The sequence below is a fragment of the Pezoporus wallicus genome, unplaced genomic scaffold (assembly GCF_028554395.1).
Source record: "Pezoporus wallicus isolate ANWC-B61680 ecotype Strahan unplaced genomic scaffold, APGP_CSIRO_Pwel_v1 contig_7819, whole genome shotgun sequence".
NCBI classification, from domain to species: domain Eukaryota; kingdom Metazoa; phylum Chordata; class Aves; order Psittaciformes; family Psittacidae; genus Pezoporus; species Pezoporus wallicus.
Window position 1 is genome coordinate 462,304 of NW_026642241.1, and position 15,995 is coordinate 478,298.

The following is a 15,995-nucleotide window of genomic DNA, read 5'->3' on the forward strand; positions in this document are numbered from 1 at the left end:
TCTAGTTTCTTACTGTTCCTCTTTTCAGCTTTCCCCCTCAATACTTGTGTGTCTTGATGTCTGTTAAAGCAGTTGTGTATCACTGAGAAACTGACTATAAATGGGACATTTGCACATTCTTTTTGTCCATTTGTGTTGCCTGGGCAGGGCCACACGGGCAAAGACCCGAAGTGTTCAGGTACCAGTTAGGAAAGAGGCAGAAAAGGGGTACGAGGTGACCTCTAAAAGCCTGAAGGATGCGGACCACAGATAGGATAAAGCACAGACTTTGTTCTGCCACAGGACCACTGAGGCCATAGGAAGCTCCACAGAAGCTGGGACGTTCAGGAGCGAAGCCCTAACACAGCAGAGGGTGGAAGGAGGGACACTGGGCATACAACCCTGGGCACAGGGAAACCAGAAGCTGCAGCTTCTGAAGCCCTCACAGATGAACTCAAGGAGGTTTCCGAGCGGACGTAGTTCTCTGTGTGGTGTTAAACGGACAGACAAATGGCTAAAGCAATGGCTCGCAGCGTAACCCTACAGTCAGATGTGGGTTGCTGGCACGAGTCTGAGCTGCCCGAGAGGAAGGGTTGAGCTCTGGTTGTCCACACAGACCCCCTCGTTCCTAGGGACATAACAAGATAGAAATGAAAACCTTGAGAAGCCGTGGCTAAGTAAGCCTGTGATCTTTGCAAGCAGCACTCCGTTTGGGTTTCTTTCCCAAACAGATGGATACTGCGGCATGAAATTGCCAAGATTAAAGGCAGCAGCGGTTTAGTACAGGCAACTGGGGACATGAAATGGTTGGGCCATTCGAGGACGGGGATCCAGAGCCCTGGCACAGGTCCTGCTCAGCACTCACAGAAGGTAAACAGCCCCAGAGCAAGGCAGCCGCACACAGAGGCGCTGGCAAACGCACCAAGCATGATGCCGGGATGGGGATGAGCCTCCGATGTGTCCACAGCAGGGCTGGGGCTGGCAGCACCCGCACTGAGCGATGCTCACAACCACGTCCTCAACAAGCTGCTGGTGTTCAAGCACACTTGAACCGGTTTGACACTGGAACCAAGAAGCAGCCATAACCCAGGGCTCCCCATCCTCTCCCAGCTTCCCACCACAGCCCTGCCTTCACCATGGCACATCACCCCCGAGCATGCTGAATTATTGAGAGCCACTGCAGCCCGGCAGCAGCAGCAGGTCTGTGTGCAGCAGACATCTCAGACACAGCATTAATCATGGCTCAAAGCCCTCGGGGAGGGGTGCTGGCTCGAGCAGCACATGTTGAATCAGGAATTACAAAGAACCTCGGCCCCACTGCGACATCCAGAGTGGGACACTCGAGGCAGCTTGTGGCAAAGTGTGCGCAGGATAATGCGGGTTGTGGCACTCCGGGGTGTGCCCACTGCCCCGCTGTAACATCTCTACGTGTTAGGAGACACGGGCCAGTTGTACCTACCACAGCCTTGAGATGCTCCACACTCAGCAGTGACAAGCGCTGGGGACCAGCCTTTCCTCACAACGCAGGACCTGCACATCTGCCACCACCGAGGGACCACGTGGGGCACATGATGCCACCCTGGTCCCCCCACTGCCTTTACATCCAGGCAGAACACATCAGATTCCATTACTGAGTGTGGCTAAACAAGGCTCTAGGAAATAATTCTCCTTGAGCTGTGCCACATGGACACAACACTGCCTGTATTACTGTAACCATAAAGGGTTCAGGGAAAGGAGAACATGGACCTGGGGGGGGGAAGGGATTCAACTGCATATCTAACGCCATTGACATCACAAGTGTGTGGCACAATTTGCTCTGGCTTGAAGAGGAAAAAGCCATCAGGGACCTGCAAGTTTAACATCTCTTGTGCATTGAAATAATTAAAACATGGCCATTTTGAACCCACCACAGTTAACTGTGCTCATCTTGAGTAACAAAAGGCAAGGCTGCTTTTTCTGGTTTGCCCCCTTTTTTCCTCAGTTTCTCTAAGAAAAAAATGTTATTTTTATATATTTACTTATATGACATATACATATATATATATGAAGTTCTGAAGAAATCACTGTTCTTGGAGGAGCAGCCACCACCGCTGCCTTTGGCACACGAGCCCAGATACGAAGGGCTCCTCGCCGTACATGACAGCCTGTTTATGCACAGGGATGATGGCAGCGCACCTCTCGGCAGCATCTCCTCACTGGAAAGCAACTGCTTCTCTCCTCCTCCTTTGTCCGAAACATCAAAGATTGACGCTTCCAATTGCGGTGCTGCAGCTGCCTCGTAACCTGATTTCAGGGGGGACAATGAGCAGAGGCCCTTGGTAACAGATCTCTTTGCTGCAGTTGATGTCTTGGGGCAAGCAGACACCTCGGATCATGGTTTGGAAATCCCCAGCGTTATAAAGGGAGGTGTGATACCTGGCAACAGCCAGGCCTGAACTGGAGATGGGAACGGGGTCCCTCAACGCTCACCTGCTGTTACAGAATGTAAATATTGGTCTGCTGTTACAGCTTCCATACCGGGCTGTCTCCGGAGCACCTCAGGAAGACTGGAATATCAGTTACAGGTCGATTTGCTCCTTAAGCAAACACCAACGCAGGATAAACAGCATTAGAGGATGGCTATGACCGCGTCTGCAGATGGCAGGAATACAGAGAGCAAAGAGAGATGTAGTTTTGTAACATTAATCTTTTTTTTTATTAAGAAGACAGATATTTTATAGTACTTCTTTTCCTTTGTAAAAATGGTATACATGAACCAATACAAAATGTGAATGGGAACAGATGGATATGTATTTTCTTACATTGTAACACCTTCCATGGACACCTTAAAACAGAACTGGCCTAAGGGGAAAAACCAAAAAGGCCGGGTAAATAAAGAACAAGGTTGTTTATCATCAGTTCCGCGTCCTTCATTTGTAACATCCCTTAAACAAGGTTGTTCTTTCTTCACGCTTCAAAATCCTAATGATCTAAAGCTGTACAAAGTAATACTCAACAATACATTTCAAACAGTGCACTGTATACTGAAGAAAAAATACATAACCCAATATACAACTCAAAGTCGCAATTTCCTGGTTCTTATCCTGTTCCTAGGGTTTGTTTCGAATGCGTGGGGCCGAAATTTTGCAATCTACCTGAGACGGAAAACACCAATCAAAACACATGAACCTGAGACATGTCAACAGCGTAAGTCAAAGTTACATCGGTAACACTGCACTACGGTACACTCCAAACAAAGATGGGCTGCTCAAAGCCAGGGTGCCCGTCCCGGCGGCGGGAGAGCCCCCACTGCTGCCTGCTCCCAGCCACGGCGCAGGGGGGCTCGGAGAGGAGCTCGGCAAAATCTGCTCGGAACAAGGGGTATTCCCGCAAGGTCCTTCTCGCACGGAGGGAAAAGGCGGAACGCTGCCGGAGCACGGGCCCGCTCTCTGCCGTCGGGCCGTCCCGATCCCGAAGGAATCCCGCGGTGTCACGGGGCTGCCAAAAACAACAGCTAAAAAAGAAAAACCCAAACGCACGAAAACGCTGCCCCAAAACCCCCCTAAAAACCCCAAACCTGACGCTAAGATTAATGCTTCCCTTAAATAAATCAGCATACATTTTCCACAGAAACACAGTAAAAAAAAAGAAAGAATCGCTCCAAATCAAAGATTACTCACAAGAAACAAAAGATTCAGCATAGAGACTTTAACACCGCCTTATCCTGGTGCTCTGCTGCTGCTCGCTTACGGTTCTACCAGACCTCGAGTCCCCGTTTCACCTATGGCTTTGTAAGTCGGTCAGCGCTCCCGTAGTGCCCCACAGGCAGGACACGAGGCCACTGCACCCCATGCCCCATGGCTGCAATGGGGGGGAGGATGATCAGGGCCGGGCTGCGCCAGCTCTGGCAAAGCGGGACAGGGGGGCCTAGCCCCGAGAGCGGGATGGAGCATCCACAAGGCAGGGGGCAGGAGCAGACATCCCGCATCCCTCCCGGAGGATACCCCAGGGCCGAAGGGCGCCTTTGCCGAGCTCCAGCCGATTTCCTAGTCACCATCATGGAAAGCACCTGAAACATGGGCAGCCACGAGTGGGTTCTCGCCGCTCTTTATCCGAGCCTTTAGGACGATAGAGGGAATGGGACATGGGCACACTGAACTGCAAACTACGAAGTCTAAAATGTGCTGGTTCTCCTCTGATGAGCTCGAGTTCTGAGCGGAAACCGGTGACGAGAAAAAGAAACACCTTCAAGGAAGGTCCAAGGGGTCCCAGCAGGCAACTCCTGGAACCCAAGAGGAAAGGGGAAACGAAGAGCCACAGAAACCCGAAGGGAACTAACGCACAGAAGCCCCTCTTCTTCCCAGCCTCCCCCCGACCCGAACAAACAGAAATTAAACAAGGCACAGAATCTTCTGCAAATGACTTCACTAAACTAAATCCAAGCTGGACTTGGCCAAGAAAAGAAAACCCAAACGAACTGAGGTGTCGAACAGTAGAGTGTACTTTGCGAGGAATATTTTTACACAGCCAATCCCGGACCCTCCCAGCCTCCGACTCTCCACCCATTGGCTTTTTTTTCTTTAAAAAGAAAAGACACAAGCTGGTTGCAACTTCCAATATCACTGTCTCTTGAGCATTTAAATAGTAACCGTCCACGGTTGGACACCTCAACAAACCAAGGCTGCTCTAGATGAAGTACTCTTTCTTCTCTTCGGAGTTGTTTTGTCCTCCTTCTGCATTGATGATGGCTGTGTCTGCGTCGGCCGCATCATCTGCTCCTTTGGCTTCGTGAGTGAAGTATGTACCTGGAAGGGAAGCAGGAGGTTGTGTGACTCCTCGCATGTCTTTGCAAGAGCATGAAGCTGCGAGTGCCAGGGAAAGCAAACCCCTAATGGGAGAGCGGGAGACGCTATGAGGGACCGAGCCACTGAGAGGCTCTTCAGCAGCAATACCATGCTACAAGCCCAACGGCACTGGGGCAGGTGCTCTTCCAGTCCTGCCCTGGGCATCCAGAGGAGCAACCCATTTATTATAGCGGGAGCTGGGCACTTGGCCTCCACAGCCATGACAATACCAGGCTGCAACAGGAAGCCAGCGTTGGGAAACCCGCTCTCCTCCTGACCCAGCACACAGAACACAGGTAGTCAGCTCCAGCCCTCCTCCCTTTCCCTGCTCCCAAGGGCTTTCAGGACTCCTCCAAGAGCAGCCGGGGTCCCCTGCACAAGACGAGACCCCGCCGCGAGCAAAGGGATACACGCACGCCGCGTTCTTTCCTCTTCCAGTTTTGTCTTACCTTTATGTCTGGCAAAATATCGCCCTAAAATGATGAGCAGGCAAAGCATTGCAAACACGACCACGGCCACGACGCCGCCGACCACCGCGTGGTCCACGCTCCGTATTGCCCCTTCCTCACCTGCACGAGAATCTGTTGAGATCAGAAGAGGAATAAGAATTTGGGACTTATTACGATGCACTCTGAAGGGTCTGGCTGCGGCTGCTCTCGGGGCTGGAAAAGCCACCCTTGTGCTCTCAAAAGGAAGAGGGGTAAAGCACAGAGCTCCCTCCCAGATGAGTTGGGGCAGAGGAGCTCGGTCTGGAGCCCAACTCATGTGGCGGCTCGACTCGCAAGGTGTTTTCCGCTAGAAGCAGCAGCGCTACAACTACACAGGTGGGAGGCAGCTGGGAGAGGAGAGATGGAGCCGAAGGTGGCTGCGGATCTGGGAGATTTCCCTTGAGTGCTCCCCAAATTCCCACCTCCCCGGGGATGGAGGCACAGGGAGCAGCAGGCCAGTACAGGAACATGAGCTCTGGAGGAACATCACTAACAATGGCCCTGTTGAAAACATTCCTCTTCGGCCCAAAGAACCACAACCCAGCCAAGCCAGCCCAGTAAAATCATTGACAACCGTCCTTGCCCCGTCCCAACAAGCTGATGCTTTTGCTGTCCAAAGCATCTGTAATGTCCGGAGACATGAAATTCCTGACCCACAGTACAGAAACCTCTTTGAAAGCGAGTGATAATTGCAGAGGCCTCCAACCGCTTTACTGCGCTTATTTAAGCCTTTGCCACACCATCAGTTTTCTTTCAGAAGCTCCTCTCCCTTAGGACGCCGTCACTGGGGAGAGGAATGACTTGTTTGGCAGGGGAACAGCTCCAAAATGAACCCAGAATGAGCTATGGCCATGTAAAATGAATGTATGGCAGTGTAAACAATTTTAATTTAAGAACGCAGCTACATCAACCCTCACTGCAATCCTAATGGCAAGCGAGATTTATAACGTAGTAAAACACAATTATTCTCCCGCTGATTAATACATTAACATTTTGGAATAGAAGCTAAACCATTGTCTCTTTTTTCCATGGAGTCAAGCGCGACACCTCCATTAAAATGATTTACTGGCCATACCTTACAATTTAAGCACAGCAGCAACAGAAACGGTAAAAATCTTTTAACTTTACATGATTTGTGAAGTCATATGTGAAGGATTTACCATTTAAATCTTTCACTACAAGAAGCACATGGCCTATAAATCTGCCCTGCATGCAGTTGCCCAGACACCTAAGAGAAATGCATTTTACCAGGAAGACTGAGAGTGCAAATGCAAGTCCATTTCTAAGAAAGATTTATCTCCGTCTCCCTCCAAGGAGCAGAGCAAATCTCTGAAGCCTCCACCTCTAATAATATTTGAAGTTTATCGATCAAGCGTACAGATCCGTGACAGCTAAAGGTAATGGTGCTCTTTGGAGCCGAAACCTGATACAAAGCTTGCGAGCAGCAGCCCGGGATTTATGCTTTCTATCGATATTTCCAATTCTGCTCTGAGATTAAGGACCAGGGGCCCTAAGTGAATAACTCGTGACTGAGAGCACCGTAAAGCGCCTTTTAATTAAAACAATTTGAGACAAAACCCCTTCAAGTGCTTCTTCGAGTAACTTCCATGAGCTCTGGCATGGGCAGCAGGAGCAGGGAGCCCCTTTCCGAGCTTACCTGGAAAGCTGACACTCTGCCCCAAAAATGGCCCTGCAAACCAAAAGCACCGGCTGCCCCATCACCTAATCCAGGTCATTTGGCTGCAGTTCTGGCTCTGCTGCCTGCCAGCACAAGGGAAACGGCCCTTCCCTAAGAACTGACTGTGGCAAACAGTCTGCGCAGAGCAGTTTACTGAGTATGACTTTGTCTACCGGGACATGCAGGGCCATTTTTCTTCATTACTCCTGTTAAAAGAGACCTCTGCGAAGTGCCAGCATGAGTTCATTTTATTATGCGCGTGGCTAAACAGTTTATCTTCAAGCTTAACAGACTACATCAAAATTAGGTGCCTTCTGAGGATGCTTGGTGGCTGCCAGCCATCCAGTGCCAGGTCTGTGGGGAGGTGGCAGCGGGCTCTTAGTGGGTGATGTATGTGTATTTCCATTGGATAAGCCCATGGATGGCTTTCCTGCCAAAGTGCAGGACGCTGATGCCCCAGGAGCACCGTGTGCAGGACAATGCTGCTTTCTCACCCCAGTATGTCCTCAATATATAACTTCCCTGCACAAGCTGCTCCAGTCGTTCCCTTTGCTAGATACTCCTCCTTCAACATCTCCTCTCTGCCTCATCTTCAACACCTCACCACGCTCCACATGCTCCAATGTGGTGACCGAACATCAACCCCGTTCTGCCTCCCAGCACAGAAGTTTGCTGTCACTCGTTATTTCTATGGGAATCTAAAAGTTTCGAGTCTACGGGGCAAAGAGTAATTCCCCAAATTTGTACTGACAAAGAGAGACCTGACCTTAAAGCCTGGGATCTGCTTTGAAATGCTGCCTCTGATTCACAAAAGCTATTCCCGCTTCAGATCTATGATTAAAAAAGAGATCACAACTTTATTACTGAAGAGGGAGCAGACGAGATGGCAGGAACTGACAAAATGCCACGTTATTTGCTAATCCTAATATGTTATTCTTCCTGAAGATTTGCTTTTCTCAGCACCAATTCAATTATAGATGCTACAAATCCTTCTGACATTTAATTCCCTCTTGTCGGAGAGCACTAAATGTATACATGCAGAGCTTTCCATTAAGATGTTAAGGAGCGTGCTGGCCTTTGCATCGAGCACTCGGGAATCTCCCTGCCACGGTCTGGTTTTGGCTTTGCTGGGGGATTTTTGGTGGGAGCGGGAGGAGGGAGGAAAGAGCAGGGAAGGGGCTGCCAGGGCTGCATGTTGTGATGAACATGCATCCCAGCCTGGCTACTCTGCAGCTACTCCACACCTCGCTGCACCTACTGCTGTGGGCTGGTGCTTTGCTTGGTGCCAAAGCACCTTAAAGGAAAACTGCAGCATCAGTGGCACAATCCACCTGCAATAACTGAACAGATGCAAAGTGCAGCACTGCCCCGTGATAGAGGGATCCCACAGTTTTCCCTGGTGTAGCACTGAACTCGTCAGTGTGAGATGCAGACCTCACACACATCAGCAGAGAGCACCGCAGCACCATTTCAAGTGGTGGACAACACTAGGCTTTGGTAGATTTCAGTTCGGCTGTGCTCAGTATTTTAGCCAACTGCTCATGTCATTAGCAGAAGTGAGATGATGCCACTGAAGTTTTCCTTTAACCCAACAGTGCAGCTCATAGAATACTACACAGACAGAGAAGAGACATTTCCGACCCATCCCTGCTCCTCACCGTACCAGCAGGACGTACTGAGTGAGGAGCAACACACAGCGGGTGGTTTATCTTCCACATGAGCACTGTCAACACACACCTGCGCTGGAAACCCACAGGTTCTTACCTATGAGCTTTATTTGCAGGGGGAGAGGCCTTTTAAAAACAAAGGCATTAAGAATCTCCACTTTTCTAACACTTCTGCAGCCGTAATTGCTTAAATCAGCTCTCAAAAGCGTGCAGATTTGGTTAGCAGGATCCTAACAATGTGGGTCAACCCTCACAGCAAGCTTTAGCAGAGGGAAGACTGTTCTCCTCCTAACTCCCCAGTAAAAAGGTTCCTCTCAGTTCTGGTTTAATGAGTTACTGCCGCACTCCCGCCAACATTTCTATTTCTGGGTGAGAATTAACGTGAAGCCCTTGAGGTAGGCCAACACGGGCTAAATTTGTGTGTGCATATCGAAGTTTACACACACACTAACTCCACTGACAGCTCCATGCTGCCCAGATGCTAACAGAACATCTGCAGCAGGGTGGGGAACAGAAAACCTATTCATTTCTATGAAGAATTCCTCACTTGGCCATCTTTTTTCCCTCTAAACTGAAAGGGTAGTTTACTAAATAAGGAAGGCACTGACGTGACTCAGGCTCCCTCAGGTCACGGTGTAGGGGCTAATGGCCTTAAGTCCCTGATGTGCTTTGAACAACTGGGCAGCCAGCTATTCCTCCTCGCTACAACGTAGGGCACCTACAGCTCTCATTGACACTTCCCCACTGAATTTGTGGTTTCCAAATGCTGGAGCAGCACTAGAGGTTGGGGCTGGGGGAGGAACAGGCTGTCACTACATCAGAAACACTATAAAACACCACCCCCCCCTCCCCGTGATGTGGGAGGACAGAAATCCCTGCCCGTGTATGACAGGATGAGCAATACCATTATTCATTGCTACGGAGCGGCATTAAGCGCTCTGCCCCTACTCTAATTTATTGATGGGCTGTTAAAGAGTAGCATTAACCTGTTTGTTGTATTATAATTGCATTTGGTCTCATTTAAGCCAGAGAGATCTGAGGAGTTCACCCTTCGTCAATCAATAAGTGCCCCTTCAGCGACCCATTTCAAGATCGCTTCGTAAGAAATACTGCGCTTTGCTTCAATCAATTTAATCCCTACGACAGGCACTCAATGTTCTCTGGTGGCTTCTCGAGCCTCCTCTCTGCTAGGGAACAGAGCCCCACTCCCAACTGATAGCAGCCGATTCATCGGCATCTCCCTGAACCAGGTGCTGATCAGACCCTAGTGGAGCTACACTGGCCCTCCCTGACTGGGCTGGGGTTCAGGCGTGCTGCATCCGCCTAGCCAGGAGCTCACAACCGGAGCAGGCAGCAATGCAGTGATGCACACACAGCCGTACGCCTGTATGCACAGCCGGACGTACAGCCGTGTGCCCCAGCCATCTCGAGTACTGCAGGACACTGGCCTGTGAGGCTGGACAAAGCAGAAGAGACCCTGTTCCTTGCCATAGTCTACAGTCTCTACACGGCAGGAAGGAGAGGTGCATTGCGAGTGGCACGGAGACACACACAGCTCGACCAGGAGAAGCGAAGACAGCTCTGTGAGCTAGCTACCTGGACGGAAGGCAAGGGATGCATTACTTAATTGCACGGTTGGCAGAGCCTCCATTGAAGCATTTAGCAGGACAGGAGTACCTGGAAGGAACAGCACACTGAGCAAACCCACAGCAGCAGCCACGCGTTCCACGAGCCATGAGCACGCACCCCGGCATTCCCACATACCCCTGGGCCGGTCCCGCGGGCTCCCAGTGCTCCCCATGGAGAGCTCGGCTCCAGCACTCACCTGGACCACCGCCTGACAGCCCAAATGTGCCGACCCCGGTGCCCAAATGGATCTATTGCAGCTTCCCAGAGTTGGGCATGGGCTATGGGGCAGAGGGCAGCTGTGTTCGAGGCAGGGAATGGCCTGGGGCTCCTTCTCTCTTTGACTCGATACCATTACCCCTGGGGGTGCGTCAGGAACCCAGAGAGCAACAAGCAAAACTGGAAATTCCTAGGGGAAAAAAACCAACCAGCAGCCCAAAGGGATGCTCCAAAATGGGTGCGTGGTGGGCAAATCTTGCCTTGCATTCAAGATCCAGAAAACTGGATCATGCACCCGATACTCAGGAAAAGGCACGAGCCATGCGCCAGAGCTGTAGGCTGGGGCACACGAGGGAAGGCAGCGCTGCCAGCATACACCCACTTCGAGGAATTCCTGTGTGGAATTGTTTCCCATTCGTCACTCCAGCCACCAAAAGGTGCGTTTTTCTTCAAGAAAAAATTACAAATTGAAAAAGTAACCAAACATCTCAGAGCAGAACAGTCATTGCCCATCCACAGAGTGCTCCTGCACAGACACCTAGTACTGCTTACCTTGCCAGGCCTGCAATAACAATGATTAGTACTGCTCACGTGTTAGAACACACACTGAATTCAGCAATAATTTTTGACCTCTTGGCCAAAGCATACCCTTAGTGGCTCACAGTGGATCAGATAAAGGGTGAGTGTTTTATAGAACAGGATGAGGATTTAGGGCCTTGGGTTTTTTTGCCAGTGTTTCAGCACTGGGTTCAGCTCCCAAGAGAATGGGGTGGATCGCAGCCCTTGGCCGGGCTCTTCCCGGCTGGAAGCAGCTGTGGGACTGCCCTGTGCTGCACTGTCCACTCTGGGCTTCCTCTCCATGTGCACTGGAAAATCAGTGCATTTCTAAAGACACTCGGGAAGACAGGCAAAATAGAGATCAGGGGTCTAGGCTCTATTTGCACCCCTGTTTCGAATATACCAACTGCATCCATAGAAGATGCTTTCACTTCTCCATCTGGGCCAGTGCTAACTTGCAAGGACTGACTCTGAGGATGGGTTTACGCAGCTTTCAGCCCAATGTGGATAAAGAGGTTCAGGCAATAGCCCCCTTTTCACCCCATGTCAGGAGACGTGGGCACACAGAACACCAAGAGGTGAGACCGTGAGTAGAGGGATGGCAGCGCCACAGCAACGGGACAATGCAATGTGGCCAGGGTGCAGAAATCAGAGTGGAACCAGTATCTAGGGTAGAAGAGCAGCATTTACCTACGTACTAGCCCTTACCTGAGAGATCCCCATAGTCCAGCTCCTCTGCCGAATTGGGCAAGTGAGTAAAGCCTTACAAGTAAAAACAAACTCATTTTTCTCTGCGTTCCTCGAGTGACAAAAAACAACACACTTAAGAACTGAGGATGAATTTCTTGAGGGGGACAGAAATAACGCGTCAATCACTTGCCATCGTCTGCCAGATAGGGCAGAGTAACCCGCAGGGCAGAACTGCAATCATTCCCTTTATAACAGAAACATTCCTCAGTCTACACTGCTGGCACACCAAACATGGCATCAAAACCACTCACTCATAACAGCATGCAACGACCCCCAGACTCTGCCTTTTAGTCCCCATGGGGAGCGATTTCCAATTGAGGCCAGGCCAATTTGGGCTCTGTGCACAGACAGCACTGGGAAAGGCCCTTCCAATTTGCCACACAATTCAGTCTTGGTTTGGGAATGCTGACAAGCCTGGCAGTTTACTGCTCTGGGAATATTGTGGGTCGCATTTCAGAGCTGCCAGGCACCTGTACGTGCAGGCTGGGGCTTCCGCTAACGCATCGCACACAAGCTCCTTTTTCCCTTTTCCCAAATCCGATGCATTCATGGGAGAAGTCTCTCTCCTCAAAGCTGATAAAGCAGTTAGGGGAGACACTCTCGGGAGCACCAGGCAGGGAATGCTGCCCGTGAAGTTGTTCTTTCCTACTCTCTTGGGAAGTTTGCTGTTGGGGGCTGCTCGGGAGGGCAGAGCATCTCCAGTGCCCTCCTCTGCACAGGTTATAGGGCAAACCCGTGCCTGGAGGCCACAGAGATCCCTTTAAAGCAGGACCAGTCCAGCAGGACCTGCGGTACCTTCCTCTGGCTGCTAAAGCACGGGTGTTACTGGAGAAAAAAGAAGCCTTCCCCATGGAGAGGCACCGGCATCACTGGGCATTCGTTTGGGAAGCGGCATTGTGAGCTGGGAGACCCCCAGGAACACCAAACTGCTTTTAAACAGCCAGGAGGCCACTGCAATGCTGGCGTGTGCATCCTGTCCCCAGGGGAAGCAAAGCAGCAATCGTCGTATGGAGGGAGCACATTAAAGGTAAACCTGGCTCCTAGTGACTGCTGGTCAAACACATCAAGTCACCTAGAAGCTGGGGGGGATTTACCTTCTAAAGTGGGAAGTGTCTAGATTAATGGCTGGATTTTTGTTTGTGTGCCATTCTTGGCTTCAGGGAGCCTCCTCTTTACTGGAATACAACACATAAATACCATTACAGGTGACTCCAGAAGTGCTGGGCATGCAAACCTAGGCTCAAAGAGGAGCTGGTTGACTTTTCTCTCTCCAGAATTCCTTCTGTAGAGCCTTCCCTTTCTCTACATGTTCTCAGTAACAAGAAAGGGCAAAGCTGCATTTTCCATGAAGCCAAAACACCTTTTTTAGAAATGAAAATGTAACATTTCAGTGATCCAGGTTCTCCCTGTGCCTGCTACACTTCAAAATGCCACCCAACTGTATTAAAGCCTGTTGCGAGGCATTTTAAACACAGAGTAAATTACTGCTTGGTTTCTCTCATTAAACTCTGACCTGAGCTATGAAAGCTCCTCCTTTTCACTCCTCATCAGGAGGAACTCCAAATCTGCTGCACCTCCTGCAGAGGAATGGAAGCTGACTTGGCACTCTCTACCCAGACCCAACACACACTGGTCATATGCACATCTCTAGCCCCAGAGCTGCACAGTGCTGCCTGAACTGCCTCCAGGTACAAGGAAAGACAATTCCTCTTTGTACCAAGCTGTAAGTATCAATTAGGGGATATATTTAATGCTGCCAGTTCTGTACAATGGTACAGAAACCTCAACACGTGCCAGGGGCTTTGTGATGTTTTACTCCATCTCCCGAGGGCTGGAGCTGTGAAGTATATTGAGGAACGTATTTACTCTCAGTTGCACCTTCAAAGGGGAACAAGGCAGCTGGACAGGCAGAGCTGTGTGCCAACAACACTGCAGAAGGCACTGAGGCTTTCTCCCTGTATGCTGCTGCCTATGGTGAGACCCATGAGAGCCCAGCAGCTTCTAGCTCAGCTTTAGGCTTCACAGGAATAAATCTCATTTTCAGAGACCGAGCGCCATCAGAAAAGGCAACAAGAGCTTAACACAGCAGTGTTAAATGTTCTCATCCAAAACCCTGCTAAGGCCCTAATTAAAAATTCATATGTGCCTTTGGGGAAGAATTTCCAGCTTAGAAAATCATTTACCTGCTAGATTATGGGCAAGGTACTTTCGTCCCTCTTCATTCACGACTGGGATGCTTTCGTTATTTTAACCTCCACTCCGGGTTCCTGCTTTGCCAGCTTCAGAGGAGATTTTTCTCACCCTACCTTTCCATGGGGACGAGCAGAGATCCTGCCTGTGCTGAGGCAGCAGCACCTTGTCTCTGCCCCGGTGCGGAGCCGAAGGCAGCTCTGAGCCAAGCACACGTACGTGCACGCGGGGCTGCCCCGCCACAGCTACACCGCAGCATAACCCCCTGCAACGGGTGATGCCCAAGGTCCGGAAGATCCCTCAGGAGCTCCTTCAGCTCTTTGCTTTTGACAGGACAGGGTCAAAATTTGGGAAAAAAGTGGAGGAATTAAGTCGTTGCTCTCGCTGGTCATGTATAAGGTCATGGCTGCTTATACATGTCCTGCTTGTGCAGGGGGCAAAGCGTGAGCCGGACGTCTCGTCCGATGGGATCCTTGCAGGGAGGAGATCCTGGCCTGTGAGTGGTGACAGTGGCCAAGGAATAAAAACTGGCACGTGGGCTTTGAGGGAGAGAGGGGCAGGGCAGACGGGAAGCAGGGGCATGGCAGGGAAAGCGCCTGCTCTCCACGCACGGTGGTGGGAGGCTCCGGCTGCACATCAGCAGGGAGCGGGGACCCTGACAGGGCACCATGGGAGGGAGGGAAGGAGGGCTTCAGCTCGGTAAACCCGGCTGAGTGCGCTGCAGCAGAAGCACAAGCCTTCCTGCCGGCCATGACCATGCTGTTATTGGAGTTCTGGCAATGAACAGTGCAGAGAAAGGAGAAAGTGCATCAGAAAACTCACAGTTCAGCTCTCAGTTTTCAACAGAAAGAGTTAACAATGTTCGTGCTTTAGGTCACTCATGCAGCGCTGCCGTCAACTCCATTCCAGAGGGGAATGGCAGGGGCTTTGCTACCGCCTTTACATGCACACACATACAGGACTCCTTCCCCCCAGTCCTCTAGGATACACTCCAAAACACTACGTGACTCAAAAATCTTTTCCCCAATTGAAGTATTGTGCTGGTTCCCACTAGCCTTACATTTTGTTTTCTCTGCTACCAATCTCTTTTTCTTTTTTTTTTTTGTCTTTCTTTTTCTTTTTTGTTTTTTTTTTTTTTTTTTAGTTTTAATTCCCCCAATTCATTTGGAATCGTTTTTGGAGAAAATCCATTTGGCTGTAGTTCATGCCCATGCATTTCTAGTCATTCACAGACATGCTCACTCCCATCGGACATTGGTAAGAACAAATGGCCAACATACAGAAACACCTGGTATACTCCATACACACTCCAGCAACACAAGCTTGGAAAGAACCCCCCGAGTCTTCATGGGAAAAGCAGCCCCGTGGGCAAGCGCAGGGGGCTCGGTGCCAACCGGCTGGGATTTATGGCAGGAAAGTCTGTGGCAGGTCACTGGAGTGGGATTGCACTGAAGGCAGCGTCCCTAGAGCCACGCTGAAGGCTCTGCACCAACTGCTCTCCCTGCACTCTGCATCAAGGTGCTGCTGAAGCAGGACACCTTCCTGCTGCACCCCACGGTACACAGCACTCACCATGAGGGCAAGCGGCGGATGGAGCCTGGCTTCCTTCCACACCAAGCCTGGGTCTCTCCTGACTTTCCTGACTGCTCTCAGACCCTTCTAAGGAAGCGAAGTGCTGGGCTGGTGCTTCAGAGGCGCAGCCAGACCCTTAGCACCGGAGCAAACACAACTGAGCAGACCTGTAGGCAATGAAACGGTGCCACCACCCTCAGAGGCAGCTCTTCAAGGCTTTCCCCGTGGCCCAACCACTAGCTGACCAACATTTTGCCTTCATCTGATGTCAAACACGGAGAGGGAGACTGCCAATGTACAGAGAACAGAAGTCATGCCTGCAGGCTGCCAGCTCTCATGGCAAGGGGGAAAAGGCATGGAGCAGGTAAGTTATCCAGGACAAGAACTGCATGTCCCTCCACTTGGTAAGGGGCCTCACTACTCAAGTGTCACTTCACTCACTCCT

At 50.7% G+C, this 15,995-nt stretch overlaps 1 protein-coding gene across 11 annotated transcripts in view; it reads right to left on the reverse strand.

Annotated features, from left to right (window-relative positions):
- Nucleotides 1–4,436: 4,436 nt before the first annotated feature.
- The window catches only part of CADM1 (cell adhesion molecule 1), a 138,688-nt gene continuing 127,129 nt past the window's right edge, over nucleotides 4,437–15,995 (reverse strand). For 5 of the 11 annotated variants that reach the window (XM_057428285.1, XM_057428286.1, XM_057428284.1 and 2 more), the window contains 4 exons: nucleotides 11,747–11,800; nucleotides 10,232–10,312; nucleotides 5,252–5,383; nucleotides 4,437–4,763 (listed from right to left, as the gene is read on the reverse strand). In XM_057428285.1, the coding sequence (XP_057284268.1) occupies nucleotides 4,645–4,763; nucleotides 5,252–5,383; nucleotides 10,232–10,312; nucleotides 11,747–11,800 (386 nt within the window). In that variant the 3' untranslated portion in view covers nucleotides 4,437–4,644. The remainder of the gene's footprint in view (nucleotides 4,764–5,251; nucleotides 5,384–10,231; nucleotides 10,313–11,746; nucleotides 11,801–15,995) is intronic. The other 6 variants (XM_057428294.1, XM_057428293.1, XM_057428292.1 and 3 more) reach the window with 2 other exon arrangements.